This window comes from Anastrepha obliqua, chromosome 3 (assembly GCF_027943255.1).
Source record: "Anastrepha obliqua isolate idAnaObli1 chromosome 3, idAnaObli1_1.0, whole genome shotgun sequence".
NCBI lineage: Eukaryota > Metazoa > Arthropoda > Insecta > Diptera > Tephritidae > Anastrepha > Anastrepha obliqua.
This window is the reverse complement of record NC_072894.1, coordinates 142,768,278-142,787,571: the sequence shown is the minus strand read 5'-3', so window position 1 is coordinate 142,787,571 and position 19,294 is coordinate 142,768,278. Positions and strand designations below refer to the sequence as shown.

At 38.3% G+C, this 19,294-nt stretch overlaps 2 protein-coding genes across 2 annotated transcripts; one reads left to right on the top strand and one right to left on the bottom strand.

Moving 5' to 3' along the window:
• Window positions 1–3,267: 3,267 nt before the first annotated feature.
• LOC129242297 (uncharacterized) lies at window positions 3,268–5,050 on the bottom strand. The gene has a single exon (XM_054878864.1). The coding sequence runs from the start codon at window positions 4,952–4,954 to the stop codon at window positions 3,329–3,331; it is 1,626 nt and encodes a 541-aa protein (XP_054734839.1). The 5' UTR covers window positions 4,955–5,050; the 3' UTR covers window positions 3,268–3,328.
• Window positions 5,051–6,892: 1,842 nt separating this feature from the next.
• On the top strand, window positions 6,893–8,676 carry LOC129241867 (uncharacterized). Its single transcript, XM_054878410.1, has one exon. The coding sequence runs from the start codon at window positions 6,990–6,992 to the stop codon at window positions 8,613–8,615; it is 1,626 nt and encodes a 541-aa protein (XP_054734385.1). The 5' UTR covers window positions 6,893–6,989; the 3' UTR covers window positions 8,616–8,676.
• Window positions 8,677–19,294: the final 10,618 nt, after the last annotated feature.

Sequence of the window (19,294 nt, the reverse complement as noted above, 5' to 3'; positions counted from 1 at the left end):
AACATAGTTTCCGATGAATGCGCTCACCGTCATAAGCGCTCAGATAAACCGCGGCCTTAACCAAACCGCCCTTGTGTGAGGACTACCCTCATAGCGTTGGGCCTGAAAAAGGCTTTGGAGTGGCTGTCACCACACTAGATGACATTTTACAGTAGGCACTCCCGCCAGGGGTGAAGAGGTGGTCCTCAAACTACCTGAGCGGTATTCAATCGTCAGTGATTTTTCGAGACCAAACATCAAGACAGTAGAAGATAAAGCAAGGTGTTCCGCAGGGTGGTGTCCTTTCTCCCTTGCTGTTCAACTTCTATATCTCGAAACTAGCCCAACCACCAGAGCGAACCTCCCTGGTCTCATATGCTGACGACTGCACGATAATGGCGTCGGGCAATGACATCGATGGCCATCGACCTTTCTCGTTTTTTCACTGCGACGAATCTACAACTTACCCCACTAAGTCGACAGCGACCCTCTTCACCACTTGGACAAAGGAGGTCGAACTACAACTCCAGCTCAAAGTCGATGACACACCAATTCCGACTGTAAACAATCCCAAAATTTTGGGTGTAAGCTTTGACAGTTTCCTTTCCTTCTCTGCGCACACAACCGCAATTGCCACTAAAGTCCAAAATCGCAACAAGGCCCTCAAATCGTTTGTCAATAAACCTCCAGACTTGCCAAAACACTGCCATTCGGACAACGACGGTTTGCCTCCTGATGCCCCTCCTTCAACACCTTCACATTGAGGCACTATGCTCCCCGTAATTGAGCACAACAAACTGCTCAGCAAAACCCGCGTAACACTGGCACAACTACGTTCTGGATATTGTAACAGGTTTATCCAAAATTGAGCCCGACATCCCATATATGTCCGGCATATAGAACTACGATATATACTTTCTCGGAAAGCCAGGCGGCAAATCACATCAATGGAGGCAGTTATACTAAGATCAAAGGATGCTCTCAATGATATTAGACTTGTCTTCAAACCTTATATGGGTTCCGGGATATTGAAAGAAATTGCAGGGCCGATGAGCTAGCCAGAAAAGGTACTAATCTTCCCCTTCTTGAAACAGAGGCAACATTGGAATCCTTAAGGCAACTTGCAAATTAAGGATAAAAATAATATTCTCCAGACGGCCCAGAGATCATGGAGAGAAGAAAATACTTGTCTTACAATTAGCCGAATTGGGACGCAAATACATAAGAGAAGATCAGGAGAGTTGTTTAACCTCTCAAGAGAGAACATCTGTTGTTGTTGTTGTTGTAGCAGCATAAACATTCCCCATATTCACATACGGGGAATGCTGCGGGAGTGACAGTTCTTGACCGGATATAAATCCGGGTTGTTTCTGTAACGTAGAACCGACTGTCGTGGAAACGGGAACATCTCGAAGATCGTGGCTTGTGTCACCGGTCATGACTGTGGGATAGGGACTCTTCGAGGCTAGGAATATTTTCGCATAGTTGAAGTGCAGAAGTTGTAGAGACGAAGAAGAAACAGTAAAATAGTTTCTTTGTAATTGTCCAGCCTTACCTAGGAGTAGAGCAAGGTTGTTGGGAAAAATATCTTTTTGACAATTACGGAACTACGTTGTTGGGATAAAACCTATCCTATGCTTCATAAGAGAGTCTAACTGGTTCCATGAAAACTGAAAGTAAGGTTCCCACAACGGATCTACATGGGCTAAGTGAGTTTAGCTACTCTAAGCCTACTGCCACAAAAACCTAACCTAGTCTACCTACTGCTATAACAACGTACAATCTAATGTAATCGTTATATGCTAAGTTTAATGCAGTTTAAACAGAATAGTCCACGATAGTGGATTCTACCTTACCGAAACGACCCGGATTTATATCCGACAAACTGTCACTACAGCAGCATTCTCCGTATGTAAGTATGGGGAATGTTTATGCTGCTACAACAACAACAACAACTATTTTAATTAATGTTGAAAATTCCAGAAAATGTCTAGACAAAGTAAAAAATTCAATTAGAAAAGTAGCGTTAGTCAAAGTATCTAGAAAACGATCGTAAACATTTTACAAAAAAATAAAGAATCGTAAAGGAGATATAATAATTTAAAAGAAAAAAAAAATTTAAATTCATTAATCAGTTAGTTGTACACTACCCTGTACATAAATTTCATATGCATATATACATATATAATTGGCGCGTCCTCACTTTTTGGATGTTTGGTCGAGCTCCTCCTATTTGTGACGTGCGTCTTGATGTTGTTCCACAAATGGAAGGACCTATAGTTTTAAGCCGACTCCGAGCGGCAGATACTTTTTATGAGGAGCTTTTTCATGGCAGAAATACACCACTGCCTGTCGAGGGGCGCCCACTATTAGAAAAAACTTGTTTCCTCATTTTGGTATTTCACCGATAATCGAACCTACGTTCTCTCTGAAATCCGAATGGTAGTCACGCATCAACCCATTTCTCCACCGTGGAATAAATTATTGTATAACATTTAATTTCAATTACATAAAACAATAATTTTTAATTGAAGTAAGATTTGTTAAGTAAAATTATACTATAATATACTACTATTACAATACAAATACAAATATACAAATTGTTACTTTTTCTTCTTGTTATGGTATTTACTAGTGTTCAACAATTGTCTTCTTGTCTGTTAAACAAATTGTAATCCTACAAATTGAAAAAGAAAATATATATTTCAAAATATAAAAATATTCAGTCAACTTTCATACAGTAAACGTATAATATTGAAAACTTATTTCTAGTTATAAACGCTAAAAAATATAAAAAAGTATATGTACTTTAAATTATATTTAAAATTAATATTACTCGCATATTTACATAACATAAACATATTACGATATTTTAATCAGATTTTTTGCCTGAGGCGTTCCTTTTTTATAAGACCGTCTTATCATTACTTTAACAAACATTGAATATTTGGAATAAAAAATTTCGAATTTTTATTCAAATTTTTCAAACGTCTCTCCTTTTTTCTACACAAATTCACATTTTCAGTTCTTTCTGTCTTATCATTATTTTAAAGTTATTGCTTCATTAGTCCCAAATTCTATAAATTATCCAGTCCAAAAAAATATGTTTATCTATTAACACAACGTTTTTCTGGAGACACACCAAGAAAGTTAAGACTTTCAATAGAAATATTGTACATTGTTCTTTCGGAACGGGGTGATATGCGACTATCGCCAACTATGCAACATAGTGACCACAAAGTTTACAAATATATGTACATATATGCATACAAATAAAAAAACAAATCATTTTCTTTACATAAATTTTATTTCACTGGTACAAAAACCATATTAGGGAAATGTGAAATTATTAAATTAGCCCCATATTAACCATTTTTGTAATTATATCTTGGCATTCAACTACAACAATTTGTTGCACAACTTCTTTCACTTTATTAATAAGTAGTTTACTTTCTGTAGTTATTTCCTTTTTTAAAAAGTTGACATGCTCCGTTTTTAGAGATGTGGGCAATCCATCAATTAAGCAGAGGTTCGTACGACATGGCTCATTTAAATCAATAGGATAGCGTCGGATATCTTTGGAAGTCAATATGCTTTCATTAGTAAAATCCAAATAAACGACAGTATACTTTGTGCGATCAACAACTTTTACTACCCTGGCTCTGTACCATTCGTTTTCGAATCTCGCCAGACAATATTCATGCAGTTTTGGGCTATAATACTGTTTATTATCTGTATATCGATTTAAATATTCTTGAACAGTGACCAAATATTTTAGATCTGTTTCGGCTATACATCCCACGTAACCGTAACTTAATGCTGAAGTATCCAAGATTATGACCTTAAATTTTGCTAAATCTGGTTGAAACACATATATATCGAAAGGAGGTGAACAAATTGGTTGATCTTCAATATTTCCTACAGATTTATTCGGCACAATTGTTTCAACTTGTGCCTGACAAGGCACATCTTGATATAAATCCACCAACAGTTCATCTTTGTTCTTATCATTCACCGCCCTACTTTCAACTGTTTCACGCCGCTTCTCGCTCGTTGAGTAATTTATAGGTGGCGTCCTCGCAACATCCATGATTGAGTGATATTTCAAAATTTCTTCATTTATTATTTTCCCTGTATCCAAATTTGTGAGTTCTACCTCTACAATGTTACCAAACTCAGAGCAATAACGCATTTGACATTCCATACCTTCGAATTCTCCAAGAAAATTCACAATTTTTTCATTAATGGGACTTTCACTTACATTAATAAGTTTAACCATAATAGAAAAACGAGGTAACTTTAGAATATCCTCTGTTGCAATACGTAGATCGGATAGTTGGACAATCCCCATTGCCCCATAATCATAATACAGAACTTCAACATGTTTTTCATCAGGAATGGATAGTATTTCAACTCGACTCATCATATCATTAAACAAAGTAAGAGCCACTGCATTAACTGGTGGGCAAATGTCTATCAAAGGAGCTCTTTTTCCAAGTGCATCTATTTTGTTTAAAGTAGAAAGATATCGATCAGAGTCTTTTACAAGTCGAACTAAACATATATTAGTCGATGTGAAGCCCATTATAACAACGGGTTCAGACAATTTATGTATTTTGGGCAAAGAAATTATTTGTCTAGTTCCATCGGTAGAAATGTTTTCCCCAACTGATCCTTTAGAATTTATATGCAAAAACTTTTCTTTCGAAGTTGAGGATAACTGATCACGATCCATATGTTTAGTAATTGTAGTACGTCTCAATCGCAGATCTTGTGGTACCGTGTTTATATGACCAGCGGGCATTAAGCCAGGCATGGAAAAGCAAATATAACGGTGTTGCTGCCAATCACTTCGTTGGCATTCCGGTGAGCAATAAAAATCTAAGCAGCGCTGACAAATCCATTCGGCCCTCCTTTGGCATAGAGTACACAACCCATTGGTTGTTAAAAGTTTCGGTACATCATATTCACTCATATTCCAGAAATATTAAGAATGACTAATAACAGAATAATTAAAGACCCACACTTCTTTAGAACTGAATAGTTAACATACCGTTATAAGTAGCGACGCTTCTATTTCATTAGTGAAACCACCGTTTTCAAAAAAATCGATATTGATCGACCCCGCTCACCTAACGAAGTACTTTACACGTTCAATATTTAAAGGGTCAGTTTACATACATATTATGTAAATTGTGTTGGTCAAAGTTTGAAAATTGGTATAACAAAAGTTTTAAGTAAGAAATATGTACCGCTTTGGCAAAAAAAATTAAATCAGGTTAGAATTTTTATACAGATAACAATGTTACTAAGAAAGGAGGAAAATCAAAGGTCAATTTTAGATTGGCGCAGCATAGTTCAGAACCGGCCGACCAATTGCCTTAGATGTCTATAGCAACAAGCCTTTGTCTTTGCCCCAAGTGCTGCCGGCAAGCGATTTGAGGACCTTATTGCGATTTTGGACTTAAGTGGAAATTGCCTAAAATTGTGGGGTTGTTTACCATCGGAATTGGTGTGTCTTCGACTTTTACCTTAACGGACAGCTTGACCTCCTTTATCCAGGTGGCAAAGAGGATCGCCGTGGACTTTGTGGGGGATAGTTGGAGATTCCTCACAGTGAATAAGCGAGAAAGGTCGATGAGGTAGTTGTTCACTTTGGAACACAGGCCATCGATGTCATTGCCCGACGTATCGTATCGTACAGTCACAAGGGGTTTCAATCTGTCCTTGGCCACTCTTATCATCCCTGACAAGTGGAAAGCAGGGAGAGTGGTCCCACTACTGAAACCTGGGAAACCCGCCAACCAAAGGGAATCTTATCGTCCGATAACTCTCCTCTTCCCAGTAGTGAAGATAATTGAAGCCCTCCTACTTCCACTCTTCACGAAACTCCTGGCCCAGCCCCACATCAGCACGGCTTCCGACGAGTGCATAGAACCGCCATAAGCGCCCAGATAAACCGCGGACTTAACCAAAACCGCCCCTGCGAGAGGACTGTGCTAGTACCGTTGGACCTGAAGAAGGTTTCAATACAGTCAGCCATTTCACGCTACTAGACGATATTTATCAGTCGACACTCCCGCCAGGGTTGAAGAGGTGGTCCACAAACTACCTGAGCGGACGGCACTCGTCAATGATTTTTCGAGATCAAACATCAAAGCAGAGGAAGATTAAGCAAGGTGTACCACAGGGTGGTGTCCTTTCTCCCTTGCTGTTCAACCTCTACATCTCGAGGCTCCCCCCACCACCAGTGGGAGTCTCCCTGGTCTCATACGCTGACGACTGTACGATGATGGCATCGGGCAATGACATCGATGGCCTGTGTTCCAAAGTGAACAACTACCTCACCGACATTTCTCGCTTTTTCACTGTGAGGAATCTCCAACTATCCCCCACAAAGTCCACGGCGACCTTCTTTACCACCTGGACAAAGGAGGTCAAGCTGTCCGTTAAGGTAAAAGTCGAAGACACACCAATTCCGATGGTAAACAACCCCACAATTTTAGGCAATTTCCACTTAAGTCCAAAATCGCAATAAGGTCCTCGAATCGCTTGCCGGCAGCACTTGGGGCAAAGACAAAGGCTTGTTGCTATCGACATTTAAGGCAATTGGTCGGCCGGTTCTGAACTATGCTGCGCCAATCTAAAATTGACCTTTGATTTTCCTCCTTTCTTAGTAACATTGTTATCTGTATAAAAATTCTAACCTGATTTAATTTTTTTTGCCAAAGCGGTACATATTTCTTACTTAAAACTTTTGTTATACCAATTTTCAAACTTTGACCAACACAATTTACATAATATGTATGTAAACTGACCCTTTAAATATTGAACGTGTAAAGTACTTCGTTAGGTGAGCGGGGTCGATCAATATCGATTTTTTTGAAAACGGTGGTTTCACTAATGAAATAGAAGCGTCGCTACTTATAACGGTATGTTAACTATTCAGTTCTAAAGAAGTGTGGGTCTTTAATTATTCTGTTATTAGTCATTCTTAATATTTCTGGAATATGAGTGAATATGATGTACCGAAACTTTTAACAACCAATGGGTTGTGTACTCTATGCCAAAGGAGGGCCGAATGGATTTGTCAGCGCTGCTTAGATTTTTATTGCTCACCGGAATGCCAACGAAGTGATTGGCAGCGACACCGTTATATTTGCTTTTCCATGCCTGGCTTAATGCACGCTGGTCATATAAACACGGTACCACAAGATCTGCGATTGAGACGTACTACAATTACTAAACATATGGATCGTGATCAGTTATCCTCAACTTCGAAAGAAAAGTTTTTGCATATAAATTCTAAAGGATCAGTTGGGGAAAACATTTCTACCGATGGAACTAGACAAATAATTTCTTTGCCCAAAATACATAAATTGTCTGAACCCGTTGTTATAATGGGCTTCACATCGACTAATATATGTTTAGTTCGACTTGTAAAAGACTCTGATCGATATCTTTCTACTTTAAACAAAATAGATGCACTTGGAAAAAGAGCTCCTTTGATAGACATTTGCCCACCAGTTAATGCAGTGGCTCTTACTTTGTTTAATGATATGATGAGTCGAGTTGAAATACTATCCATTCCTGATGAAAAACATGTTGAAGTTCTGTATTATGATTATGGGGCAATGGGGATTGTCCAACTATCCGATCTACGTATTGCAACAGAGGATATTCTAAAGTTACCTCGTTTTTCTATTATGGTTAAACTTATTAATGTAAGTGAAAGTCCCATTAATGAAAAAATTGTGAATTTTCTTGGAGAATTCGAAGGTATGGAATGTCAAATGCGTTATTGCTCTGAGTTTGGTAACATTGTAGAGGTAGAACTCACAAATTTGGATACAGGGAAAATAATAAATGAAGAAATTTTGAAATATCACTCAATCATGGATGTTGCGAGGACGCCACCTATAAATTACTCAACGAGCGAGAAGCGGCGTGAAACAGTTGAAAGTAGGGCGGTGAATGATAAGAACAAAGATGAACTGTTGGTGGATTTATATCAAGATGTGCCTTGTCAGGCACAAGTTGAAACAATTGTGCCGAATAAATCTGTAGGAAATATTGAAGATCAACCAATTTTTTCACCTCCTTTCGATATATATGTGTTTCAACCAGATTTAGCAAAATTTAAGGTCATAATCTTGGATACTTCAGCATTAAGTTACGGTTACGTGGGATGTATAGCCGAAACAGATCTAAAATATTTGGTCACTGTTCAAGAATATTTAAATCGATATACAGATAATAAACAGTATTATAGCCCAAAACTGCATGAATATTGTCTGGCGAGATTCGAAAACGAATGGTACAGAGCCAGGGTAGTAAAAGTTGTTGATCGCACAAAGTATACTGTCGTTTATTTGGATTTTACTAATGAAAGCATATTGACTTCCAAAGATATCCGACGCTATCCTATTGATTTAAATGAGCCATGTCGTACGAACCTCTGCTTAATTGATGGATTGCCCACATCTCTAAAAACGGAGCATGTCAACTTTTTAAAAAAGGAAATAACTACAGAAAGTAAACTACTTATTAATAAAGTGAAAGAAGTTGTGCAACAAATTGTTGTAGTTGAATGCCAAGATATAATTACAAAAATGGTTAATATGGGGCTAATTTAATAATTTCACATTTCCCTAATATGGTTTTTGTACCAGTGAAATAAAATTTATGTAAAGAAAATGATTTGTTTTTTTTATTTGTATGCATATATGTACATATATTTGTAAACTTTGTGGTCACTATGTTGCATAGTTGGCGATAGTCGCATATCACCCCGTTCCGAAAGAACAATGTACAATATTTCTATTGAAAGTCTTAACTTCCTTGGTGTGTCTCCAGAAAAACGTTGTGTTAATAGATAAACATATTTTTTTGGACTGGATAATTTATAGAATTTGGGACTAATGAAGCAATAACTTTAAAATAATGATAAGACAGAAAGAACTGAAAATGTGAATTTGTGTAGAAAAAAGGAGAGACGTTTGAAAAATTTGAATAAAAATTCGAAATTTTTTATTCCAAATATTCAATGTTTGAAAGCTTGAAAGAATGCCCTATTACAACCGCTTATTTCACTTAAATAGAAACACAGAAAATAAACATTCTTTATTACATTAAGACTCGAATTAAAGCTATTTTTACTAAATAATACTCCAAATTCTATTATTACAAATGTTCTTCTAACCGTTTGTAATACCCTGCAGAATAAATTTGAGGAGCGAACTGCCAAACGAACGATGAGAGAGAGAAGAACAAAGCGAAATAAGGAAAACCCAGTCAACCAAAAGGGAACAATTCTTTTATTATTTATAAGGGCGCTTTTTTGATTTCAAATATACATATATATTACAAAAACAAATATGTTTACAAATATTGAAAATTTGGAATAAAAATCGCACGATTTTTTGTCCAAATTTTCGCCTGCCTCACTTTTTTGATTTCAAATATAAATATATACTACGAAAACAAATATTTTTACAAATACTGGCTGGTATTGAATCCAACCCTGGGCTAGAGGTATTCTATGGCTGAGGTTGCGAAAAACGGCTCCACCCAAACTCCACCTCGGTTAGGTGCAACAAGTGTAAGGCACATAGGGAGTGGTCCACACTGTATGTGGCCTCGTGCTGCTAGTCTCATATATCAACGGTGTTTCTATCAACCGCCACCACAAACCATACCTCTATGGTAAGAAGCTTATCGGTGCAACACAACTGCCCCAACATAGCCCATACCCATCTCTCCTGCTCCAACCCCGGTGCGAGGACAAACCAGCATCACTTGGACCCCCGAACAGTCTGCTCCGTGTGTCAGACCAGAATACCTTAGAACCTGGCATCGGTCAAATGCAATTTTCGCAAATACTGGTGCCACTTTCGGAGATACTCTGGCCTGCAGACCTGTAACTTCACCACTGGTGTGAGTAAGCTCTGGTCCACCGTAAGGTCCTTGTCGAACCCGACGAAGCACAACGACAAGGTGGCCCTCACCTTAAACGGTTGTACTTCGTCGGAGCCGAAGAAATGCGCGAGCTATTTTCGCCGACTATACACACTGCATCCTCCGACCGACAGATCCAAACGTCGTGCCACCAGAAGGCTGCACAAACTAACGAACGACAGTGTGCCGTTCAGGGGGCCATCAATAAAACAAAATCATCTAAAGCCATTGGCCCTAACGGACGAAACATGCTGAGGTTGAAACACCTGAGTCGATGGGGAGTAGGATTTCTCACAAGGGTTTTCAATCTGTCCTTGGCCACTCTCATCATCTCTGACAAGTGGAAAGCAGGGAGAGTGGTCCCACTACTGAAACTTGGGAAATCCGTCAACCATGGGGAATCTTATCGGTCGATAACTCTCCTTTCCCCAGTAATGAAGACACGTGGAACCCTCCTACTCCTACTTCCTGGCTCCAGCCCGACATCAGCATGGTTTCCGACGAGTGTACAGCGTTGGGTCTGAAGAAAGCTTTCGACACAGTCAGCCACTCCACGCCACTAGATGACATTTTATAGTCGGCCCTTCCGCCAGGGCTGAAGAAGTGGTCCTCTAAATGTCTGAGTGGTCGTCACTCGTCAGTGATTTTGAAAGACCAAACACCCAAACAGAGGAAGATAAAGCGAGGTGTTAGGCAGGATGGTGTCCTTTCACCCTTGCTGCTCAACTTCTACAAATCGAAGCTCCCCCAACAATCAGAGGGAGTCTCCCTGGCCTCATACGCTGACGACTGTACGATAATAGCGTTGGGCAAAGACATTGAGGGCCTTTGTGCCAAAGTGAACATCTACCTTACCAACCTTTCTCGCTTTCTCACTGAAACTAGTGACACACAGTGGATAAAGCTTAAGACTTGCCAAAACACTGCTATTCGGACAGCGAGGCACAGATGCGCCCAGTAAAAAAGCACCATAAACTACGCTACAAACACGTTCCCACGACAGGCGGTACTACGTTACCGGAACGACCCGGATTTATATCCGGCCAGGGACTGTCCCTTCAGCAGCATTCCCCACATATGTATTTGGAATGTTTATGCTGCTACAATAACAACAACAACTCTGCAAACAGTTTCTGCTTGGGTGCTACCGTAGATTTGACCTTTGCAAACACCAGCCTGAGGAAGAACCGCTTCCTAGGTATGTTAGGAGACACCTATTAAACTACGCCGACGGTCCAGGAGAAAACGTACAGACACCTACTGGACCAGACAGTGTTTAGACAGACAATAAACGACATTCATCGGGAGACCTTGACCACCTTCTTAAGGTCTCGTCCTCCGAATGTCGTAATCGGAGTCCAACACCACCTACAGCAGATGAAGAGCTGCAGTTTCCCCATGAGATACGTGTAACACTGGCACAATTACGTTCTGGATATTGTAGCAGGTTAAGCTCCTACTTATCCAGAATTGACTCCGACATACTAAACATATGTCCTGCATGTGAAGGCATCCCACACCACACTAACCACCTTATCACATGCCCCTCTAAACCCACTCATATAGCACCCTTCTCCCTCTGTACCCAAACTGTCGAAACAACATATTTCCTGGGCCTACCTTTAGATGAGTTAGACGAAGACGAACGGGCAAATCAAAAGCGATGAAATGAATGCCCTGGGTTAAAATGTGGTCAACGAATATGAACCCAGAAGGCAATCGAGGCGACTGTGAACATGAAGCTCGTACTCAAAAACAACGAGGCTGTGTACCAAAAGGTAGGATGTCTGTCGCCAGCTGAGAGGGATATAGTCAAGAAAAATATTGACGAGTAGGAAAAGCGGTGAATCGTTAAATCATCTTCATTTACTACGCAAACCCGGTGGTGTGGAGGAAAAAGAAAGATTAATTAGAGATCGATTTCCTCTGCCTTTAACTGAGGGTAAAATGTATCGGTTTTACAGTTCAAAGTTGTTCGGCACGTTGGACCTGAGAAGTGGGTCCTTCCATTTGAAAGTCGATGAAGCTGGCAAAGACGGTTTGAGTTTCTGCTTGTATCCTTGGGTCTTTGCAACTCACCATCTATTTTTCAGAGGTATATCGGCACCCTGTGCGTGGAAGACATGATAGTTTTATCTGAAGGCTACTCGATTTGGCAGAATTGAAATTTATTTGACATGGTATCTAAAGTAGGCTTTGAGATCAATTAGGAAAAGTACAGTATTGACATTATAGAAAGCTGCATAGTAAATCTGAAGTGAAGATCGAGGCTGTAAAGAGGTTCTCATAAGCGACGGCCGTCCAACAAGCACAAGCTGTTCTTGGATTAACAAGCTTCTTATTGAAGTGAATCATCCGACCTACTTTACTAGCAGTAAGCCAACACCAGGCAAAGAAAAGTATCTGAGTTATGAGGCAGGGTTCTGGCTATTGTTTGTTCACAACGTAGATTTCGCGGGTACTAGTGCGCATTCCGTTTAAAATAATCAGGGATTTCAAATCGTTAATAATGGACATGGAGGAGATAAATGTATATGTTGTAGTAACACAGTGGGTGCTTTTGGTCGAAGAATTCCAGTACTTTACCGAGCTCTGAGTCGGTGTCCAATCCCAACTTGTGTAGTTTTACTGAGAACGAAAGCAACTTAACCGATATTAAAGAAACTTCAACAAAAACATCCAAAATGTATGTTGTATGTGTTATGGCCTCTGTTGACGGTCAAGCATTGTTTGACAAGAACTTTATATGTGTGCGTGTCGGGTGCTTGACGCTAATATCTAAAATTTTTGATTTTTACCGACAACAAGTATGTGTGACACGACGCCACCCGACTGCACTAACACATACAAAGCTCAGTCAAGCATGCTGTATCGTGACCAGAGGCCATTAGTGCAGTCGGGTGGCGTCGTGACACACGTATTTGTTGTCGGCTACACGTACGATGCTTGATGAAAATCATAAATTTTTGATATTTTCGTTTGACGCTTACTTTTTTGATCGTGTCGGAGTCTGATGGACAAAACAGCAGTGTTGTATTTAGCATTGAGGTTAGTATTTAGTGTGCGGCTGCCCAATAGCCTTATATCACTCGGAAACACCTAGATATACTAAAAATAAGCACAATCCGTATGAAATATGTACATAAATAGGCAAAAAATTTAAAAATTTATATGTAAATGAAATTATTTAAAACTGATATACATAAGTAATTTAATAATAATAAAGTTATGAACCCGAAAAACGTAAGTTATAATTAAAAACATGACTTATTGCGATTTTTTAATATAACACAGAAAGTGGGTAACAAAAAAATTCTCAAACAACGAACAGAATAAGTTAAAGCAGATTACCTTTAATTTTTGTAAATCTCAAACTCAAATTTAATTCCCTTACTTAGGCTTTTCATCCACACTTTTTTTTTATTTCTTTTCTTCTTTTTTTTTAACAAAACTGCAATAGTTGCAAGTAATAAAAATTCAACATCCGATGAAGACATATTTAATTCTAAATACAACTGTGGATTGATCGCTTTTTATTATAATTAGCACAAGCTACCAAGGCTATCGCTTTTTGTTTTGAACGTCACCGGGCAAACGACAAGCACCCGACACGCACACATATAAAGTGCTGGACTCATAGCAGGGGCTAATTCTGTTATAAGTTACCCGAATCGACTGGCAACAATAACAAAAACATGAAGACGCCTTGACCCTAGGTTGCGAGACAGAACTCGCCAGAAGATACGAGTTTCCAAATCTAGAAATTACGATAGCTATTAACCACATGTACGAGTATCAGAGACCTGCATGGCTCACTGTTTTCTTGAGTTGTTCAGGCGCTAAATTTCTTGCTCACATTCAGTCAATTGAACCAAAATATTTGGTCAAGTGCAGTCAGCTCATGCAGGCGAACGCGTAGTTCAGCTCAGTCAACACGTATGATCTAATGTCTTCGGCTCAAATCTAATCATTGAACAAAAAGCAGCATAGAATGAAATTAGCATCGGCCTTTGCGTTCAAACGATCAAACTTGTTCAAAGAAGTATTTGCCAGTATTGTAAATAGCACATGTTCGAGTAAACGAGCGTTGGCGTACAATTTACGCTGTAAATTGCGTTTCGTATTTGAAAGTCCCGATTTACACGAGGAGACATCTGGAAGGGAGACACTGGAAATTCCCTTTTGATGTTTCATTCGCGTACACACGGGCAAAAATGTTTCCGAGACATTTTGACATTTAATACTTTAGCATCGTCTGGTTCGGATGTATTCTAGCACGCGCTTACATGTAAATCAGAGAGCGTTCGACAACAGTTTCTTAAATATATGAATGAAAAATGCAAACTGGTTAAATAATAAATAATTTGTTGTTTTTTTTTTATTCTATTTATAAATTCTTATACTTGAATAAAAAAAATTAAATTAAAAATACTTCATACATAAATAATTAACTTAAAATTAACTTGAGTATCTAGAAATGCGGGGAAAATTAGAATTCAACATAAACATTCCCCATAATATATTTTAAATTATACCTACTTTACTAGCAAAAATAATCGTGCATTTCCCAAGCAGTGTTCGGATGTTTGTCATCTTTGTTATCTTCCGTTTGCTTGAAAACCAACACATAACTCAGAACCTTCTCCCACAAAAGAAGAAAACAAATGAAGCAACCGTCAAAAATTGCTTTAAGATTGGAAATACGAATAAGAAGAGCAAAGCGTGTCGCCGAGTACGGGAGACAAAAGCCCTTCTCTCTTCCCCGACCGTCCTTCGCCCTTGAACAAAATGTTTCCCTTCCAGATGTCTCCTCGTGTAAATCGGGTCAAAGGATTAGTTGGTTTCAGCCGTTGCAAAATAATGTCAAACGATCAAGCTATTGTCTTAGGCAAAATTCTTAAAAATGGTTATGCGTTGTCACCGCGACGCAAGTGTAGGAGTGTAGTGTGGAACATATTATGCGATATAATAAAGGACGATGGAGTTATTTTAGATGGATATTTGTACTGTCGCAATTGCAAAAACCTTGTCAAATTTTCACCGAAAAACACTTCAAATTTAAACCGCCATAAGTGCTGTCAATCGCTTAAGGAGCCGAAGTGTCTGAAAACCGTTACATCAGAAGACATCGTTTTGGGAATGAAATCTATGGATTTTCAGCGTTCAACTGGTGCTAACATTTTAAATAAATTGAGTACTTTGTTCTGTGAATTTGGCATAACCAATATAGAGAAAATTAAGTTTGTAACAGACAGAGGGTCAAACGTTGTAAAAGCCTTGCAAAATAATATTCGTATAAACTGCAGCAGCCATTTGTTTGCAAACGTCTTGGAACTATCGTTTAAGGAAACCACAGAGCTGACAGAACTTGTAGAGGCGTGCAAAAAAATAGTTAAATATTTCAAAAGAGCAAACTTGCAGCACCATTTACAAACTTCATTAAAAAACGAATGCCCCACACGCTGGAATTCAAATTTCACAATGTTTAAGTCAATCGTAGACAATTGGTTCCACATAAACGAGATACTCAAAGAGAAGGAAGAAAGCCAAAGATTATTACTAATAAGTATTTCTGCGCTTAAACAGCTGGTTGACCTGTGTAGTGACTTTGAAATTATTTTTAAGAAAATGCAACTTTCTAACTATCCCTTTTTGTGCTACGTACTACCGTCAATTAAAAGAATTAAGTGCCTTTGTGTGCCTAAAGATACAGATGTATCTTCCATAATAACATTAAAAGAAAATATTATCAATAACATCGACAAAATTTGGATAGCATCTCTGAGCTTATGGGGAAAAACTGCTTTCTTCTTATATCCACCAGCTTTGAATATACAACAAGCCGATCTAAGTGATGTTAAGAATTTTTGCATTTCCCAAATTGACAAATTACATTTAATTTCTCCAACATCTTCATCAGTCAATTCAACTCCACCTAGTCCATGTACCCCTTATTCTGATTCCGTTTCGCAATTCTCATTTCCTGATGGCAGTGTTTCAATAGACGTCGATGAAATACCTGCAAATCAATCAGCATTCAAAGATGTTAATTTTTTTTTTCTGAATTAATTAAAAACTCAACATTTACTACTGCAAAAACACCTACAGAAGAGGTAGATAGATATTGCAAGGAAAAAGTAGAAATAACCCATAACTTTGACGTACTTAAATGGTGGAAAATTAATGAAAAAAGCTATCCACAACTATCTAAACTTGCACTGCAAGTTCATTAAATTCCTGCTAGTAGTGCAGCCGCTGAACGAAGTTTTTCACTTGCTGGCAATATTATAACCGAAAAGAGAAACCGTCTTTGTCCAAAATCTGTAGATAGTTTGCTCTTTCTACACTCTTATTTTAAAAATTTTAATATTTAAATACCTACATAAAATTCACATATATTTATTACTTATTATAAGAAAAAATGAATTGCAATGTTTTCTTTATTTACATTATTTTCTTTCGTGTTTTATTATAAGTTTTAAGAAAAAAAAAAATATATATATATGAAAATATAGTGTTTGCTTTAAAATTTTGCTTTTACTTTGTTATCATTACATGCAAAAACTCATGCGGAATAATACGTGTTCAAACCGGCTCATTTGGCTCAATATCCCTTTTATTCTTGCTCAAAAAAATGAATGTATAGCCGAATGAGCAAATACCCGAAACGGCTGCTATGCAGACGATTGGTGATAACATCGGATAGCTAAAACGCAGCACATGTTTTGATTGAGCTGAAATAAACAATGACAATAACTCATTTCAACAAGTTCGATCGTTTGAACGCAAAGGCCTGTTTTTTTGTTCAAGCGAAGCGTATTGGCCTCTGGCGACGATACAGCATGCTTGACTGAGCTTTGTATGTGTTAGTGCAGTCGGGTGGCGTCGTGTCACACATACTTGTTGTCGGTAAAAATCAAAAATTTTAGATATTAGCGTCAAGCACCCGACACGCACACATATAAAGTTTTTGTCAAACAATGCTTGACCGTAACAAGAGGCCATATGAATGTTTTCCACACAGCCGGTGCAGTTCTCTGACGAGTATATAAGCAGCGGTGCATGGGCATGGGGTATTCAGTCGAACGTGTACATGTACAGTAAAAAAGCTAATACTAAAAATAAAGTAAAGTAAGTTGAGTTGCCATTAAATTGTGACTTTTATTTGACAATCCAGCCATCGCACTCTGACGAATTATTATGAAACATTCTATTTTTATGTTGTCTAATCAAACTCCATACCTATCCTTTCAGGCGTTGCCTTATACGCCGCTTATATAGTAAGAGATAAACTTATGCAACTGCTGATGTTTTTAGCTGCATGGCATGGCGTGTATACGAAAAGTAGAACAAAAAAATGATTCGATAAAGCAAGCAAGTTGTGTTGCCATTAATTTGTGACTTTTATTTAGCAATCAGGTGATCGAACTTCGAGAAATTATTTGGTTTTATCTGGCTTTTAAAGTAACAAATTCGTAAAAATACACTTTTACCAAGGCGCATCGTTAGTACAGAGGCACAATATTCACCTCGAAGGGAATCGCAGCGAATTGTCAAGATGAAGGAATTTCCTACAGATTCCGCCCTACATAACAACGCACCGAAGTACCTCCATTTAAACTTTCGTTTAGAGTTGAAAGATGGCTGACATTTAATAGAACTCTTAGAACAAGAATGCACCACCGCTTTTGACGAAGGGCGGGATAATCTACGAAGATTTGGTTCTATAAAGGTTTTTAAGACGAATTCAATCAAAAATTGAATATACTTTTAAACACGTAACTTTGTTCGTACTTTGTAGTAATAAGCTTATTTTCGCTCTGGCGTTTTTACGCCAAAATAAAAGTATTTATGGCACATTATATTATGTTTTTAGCGTATTAAGCTTTGACAATGGTGGTATAGTTTTTGCGATATTCGGTTTGTAGAATACGTAAAATTTGCCTTCGTCCTTCAATATTTCCATTTTTTTTCCGCGTCCTCATTTTCTGTGGTTTTTTTCCGCTCATCGGTGCGTATTCTTTGCTTGTTCCCATAAAAATTATACAAATTTCTAATGTGAAAATAAATAACTTGAAGTTGTTTTGGTGGAAATTCACATTCTACATCTGATATGATGAAAAAAACGCGTACTAACGAAATTAGCATGAGTAAGCCCTACTAGTTCAATATTTACCACGTGATCCGCGATATGTGAGCAGATTTCAAAAGCTTCAAATATTTTGCCAGATCCATCAATAGTTAATCATACTACGGTCTTGATATTTCATGATTCAATGCTTAGGGTCAGCCGCTATTTATTAAAAGCCCCAGCATAGAGCCGGCTTTATCGGTCGACTATTTAGCTGATACTACAGATACATTGTGTAGTCATTGTGTTCTAATATATTAAATCATGTTAAGAGATACGAAGATGCGCACTATATTTGCGTTGGTGATGAAACTATAAGGTGTGCCAATTATTATTAGCTTTTCATCCACCAAGCGCTCCTCTCCACAAGTAGAATGCATACATACATCCAAACACTTTGATTTTCAGAAAAACCGGTAAGATAAGTAAAATACGTTATCAAAAATTGTATGTAAATTTTAAAAGTAATTTGCTTACGTTTGTAAACTATTTGGACCCAACTAATTATTCGACAGAGAAATAGTTTTTTGGTGTTCTCAAAATAAAATGCCATGAAAAGCCTCAAATTCTCCTCCGCGGAAACACAAAATTTATACCAGCCTATTTCAGTATAGCCCAACAGGTTCGTGGTAAGTAGCAAGGTGGATTTATTCTATCACTTAATTTTTGTATTCTATCACCCTTGGTTATCCTTCTTTTTGCTTGGCGCGATAACTACTTAAGCGATTTCGACCGAGTTTAACAAAGCGCGCCAGTCGTATTTTTCCCATGTCTACCTGCGCCAGTTGGAAACAGGTGAAGCCAAATCTTTCTCCCTTTCTGCTACCACCACTTGGTACCGGATCTAATACTTTCAGAGCCGGGGCGTTTGTATTCCTTCGGACGACATGACCCAGCCAACGAAGCTGCTGAATCTTTAATCGCTGCGCTATGTGTATGTCGTCGTACAGCTCATTGTTCCATCGCCTGTGATACTCACCGTCACTAACGTGCAAAGGTTCATTAATCTTCTGCAGAATCTTTCTCTTAAACGCTTAAACGCACGCCTCATCAGATGTTGTCATCGTGAAAGCTTCTGCGCCGCACATTAGGACGGGCATGATGAAAGCCTGATAGAGTGTTAGTTTTGTTCGACTGGAACAACTTTACTACACAATTGCGTATCTAGTCTAAGGTAGTTCTTGTTGGCAAGAGAGATTCTCCGTTAGATTTCAAGGCTAACATTGT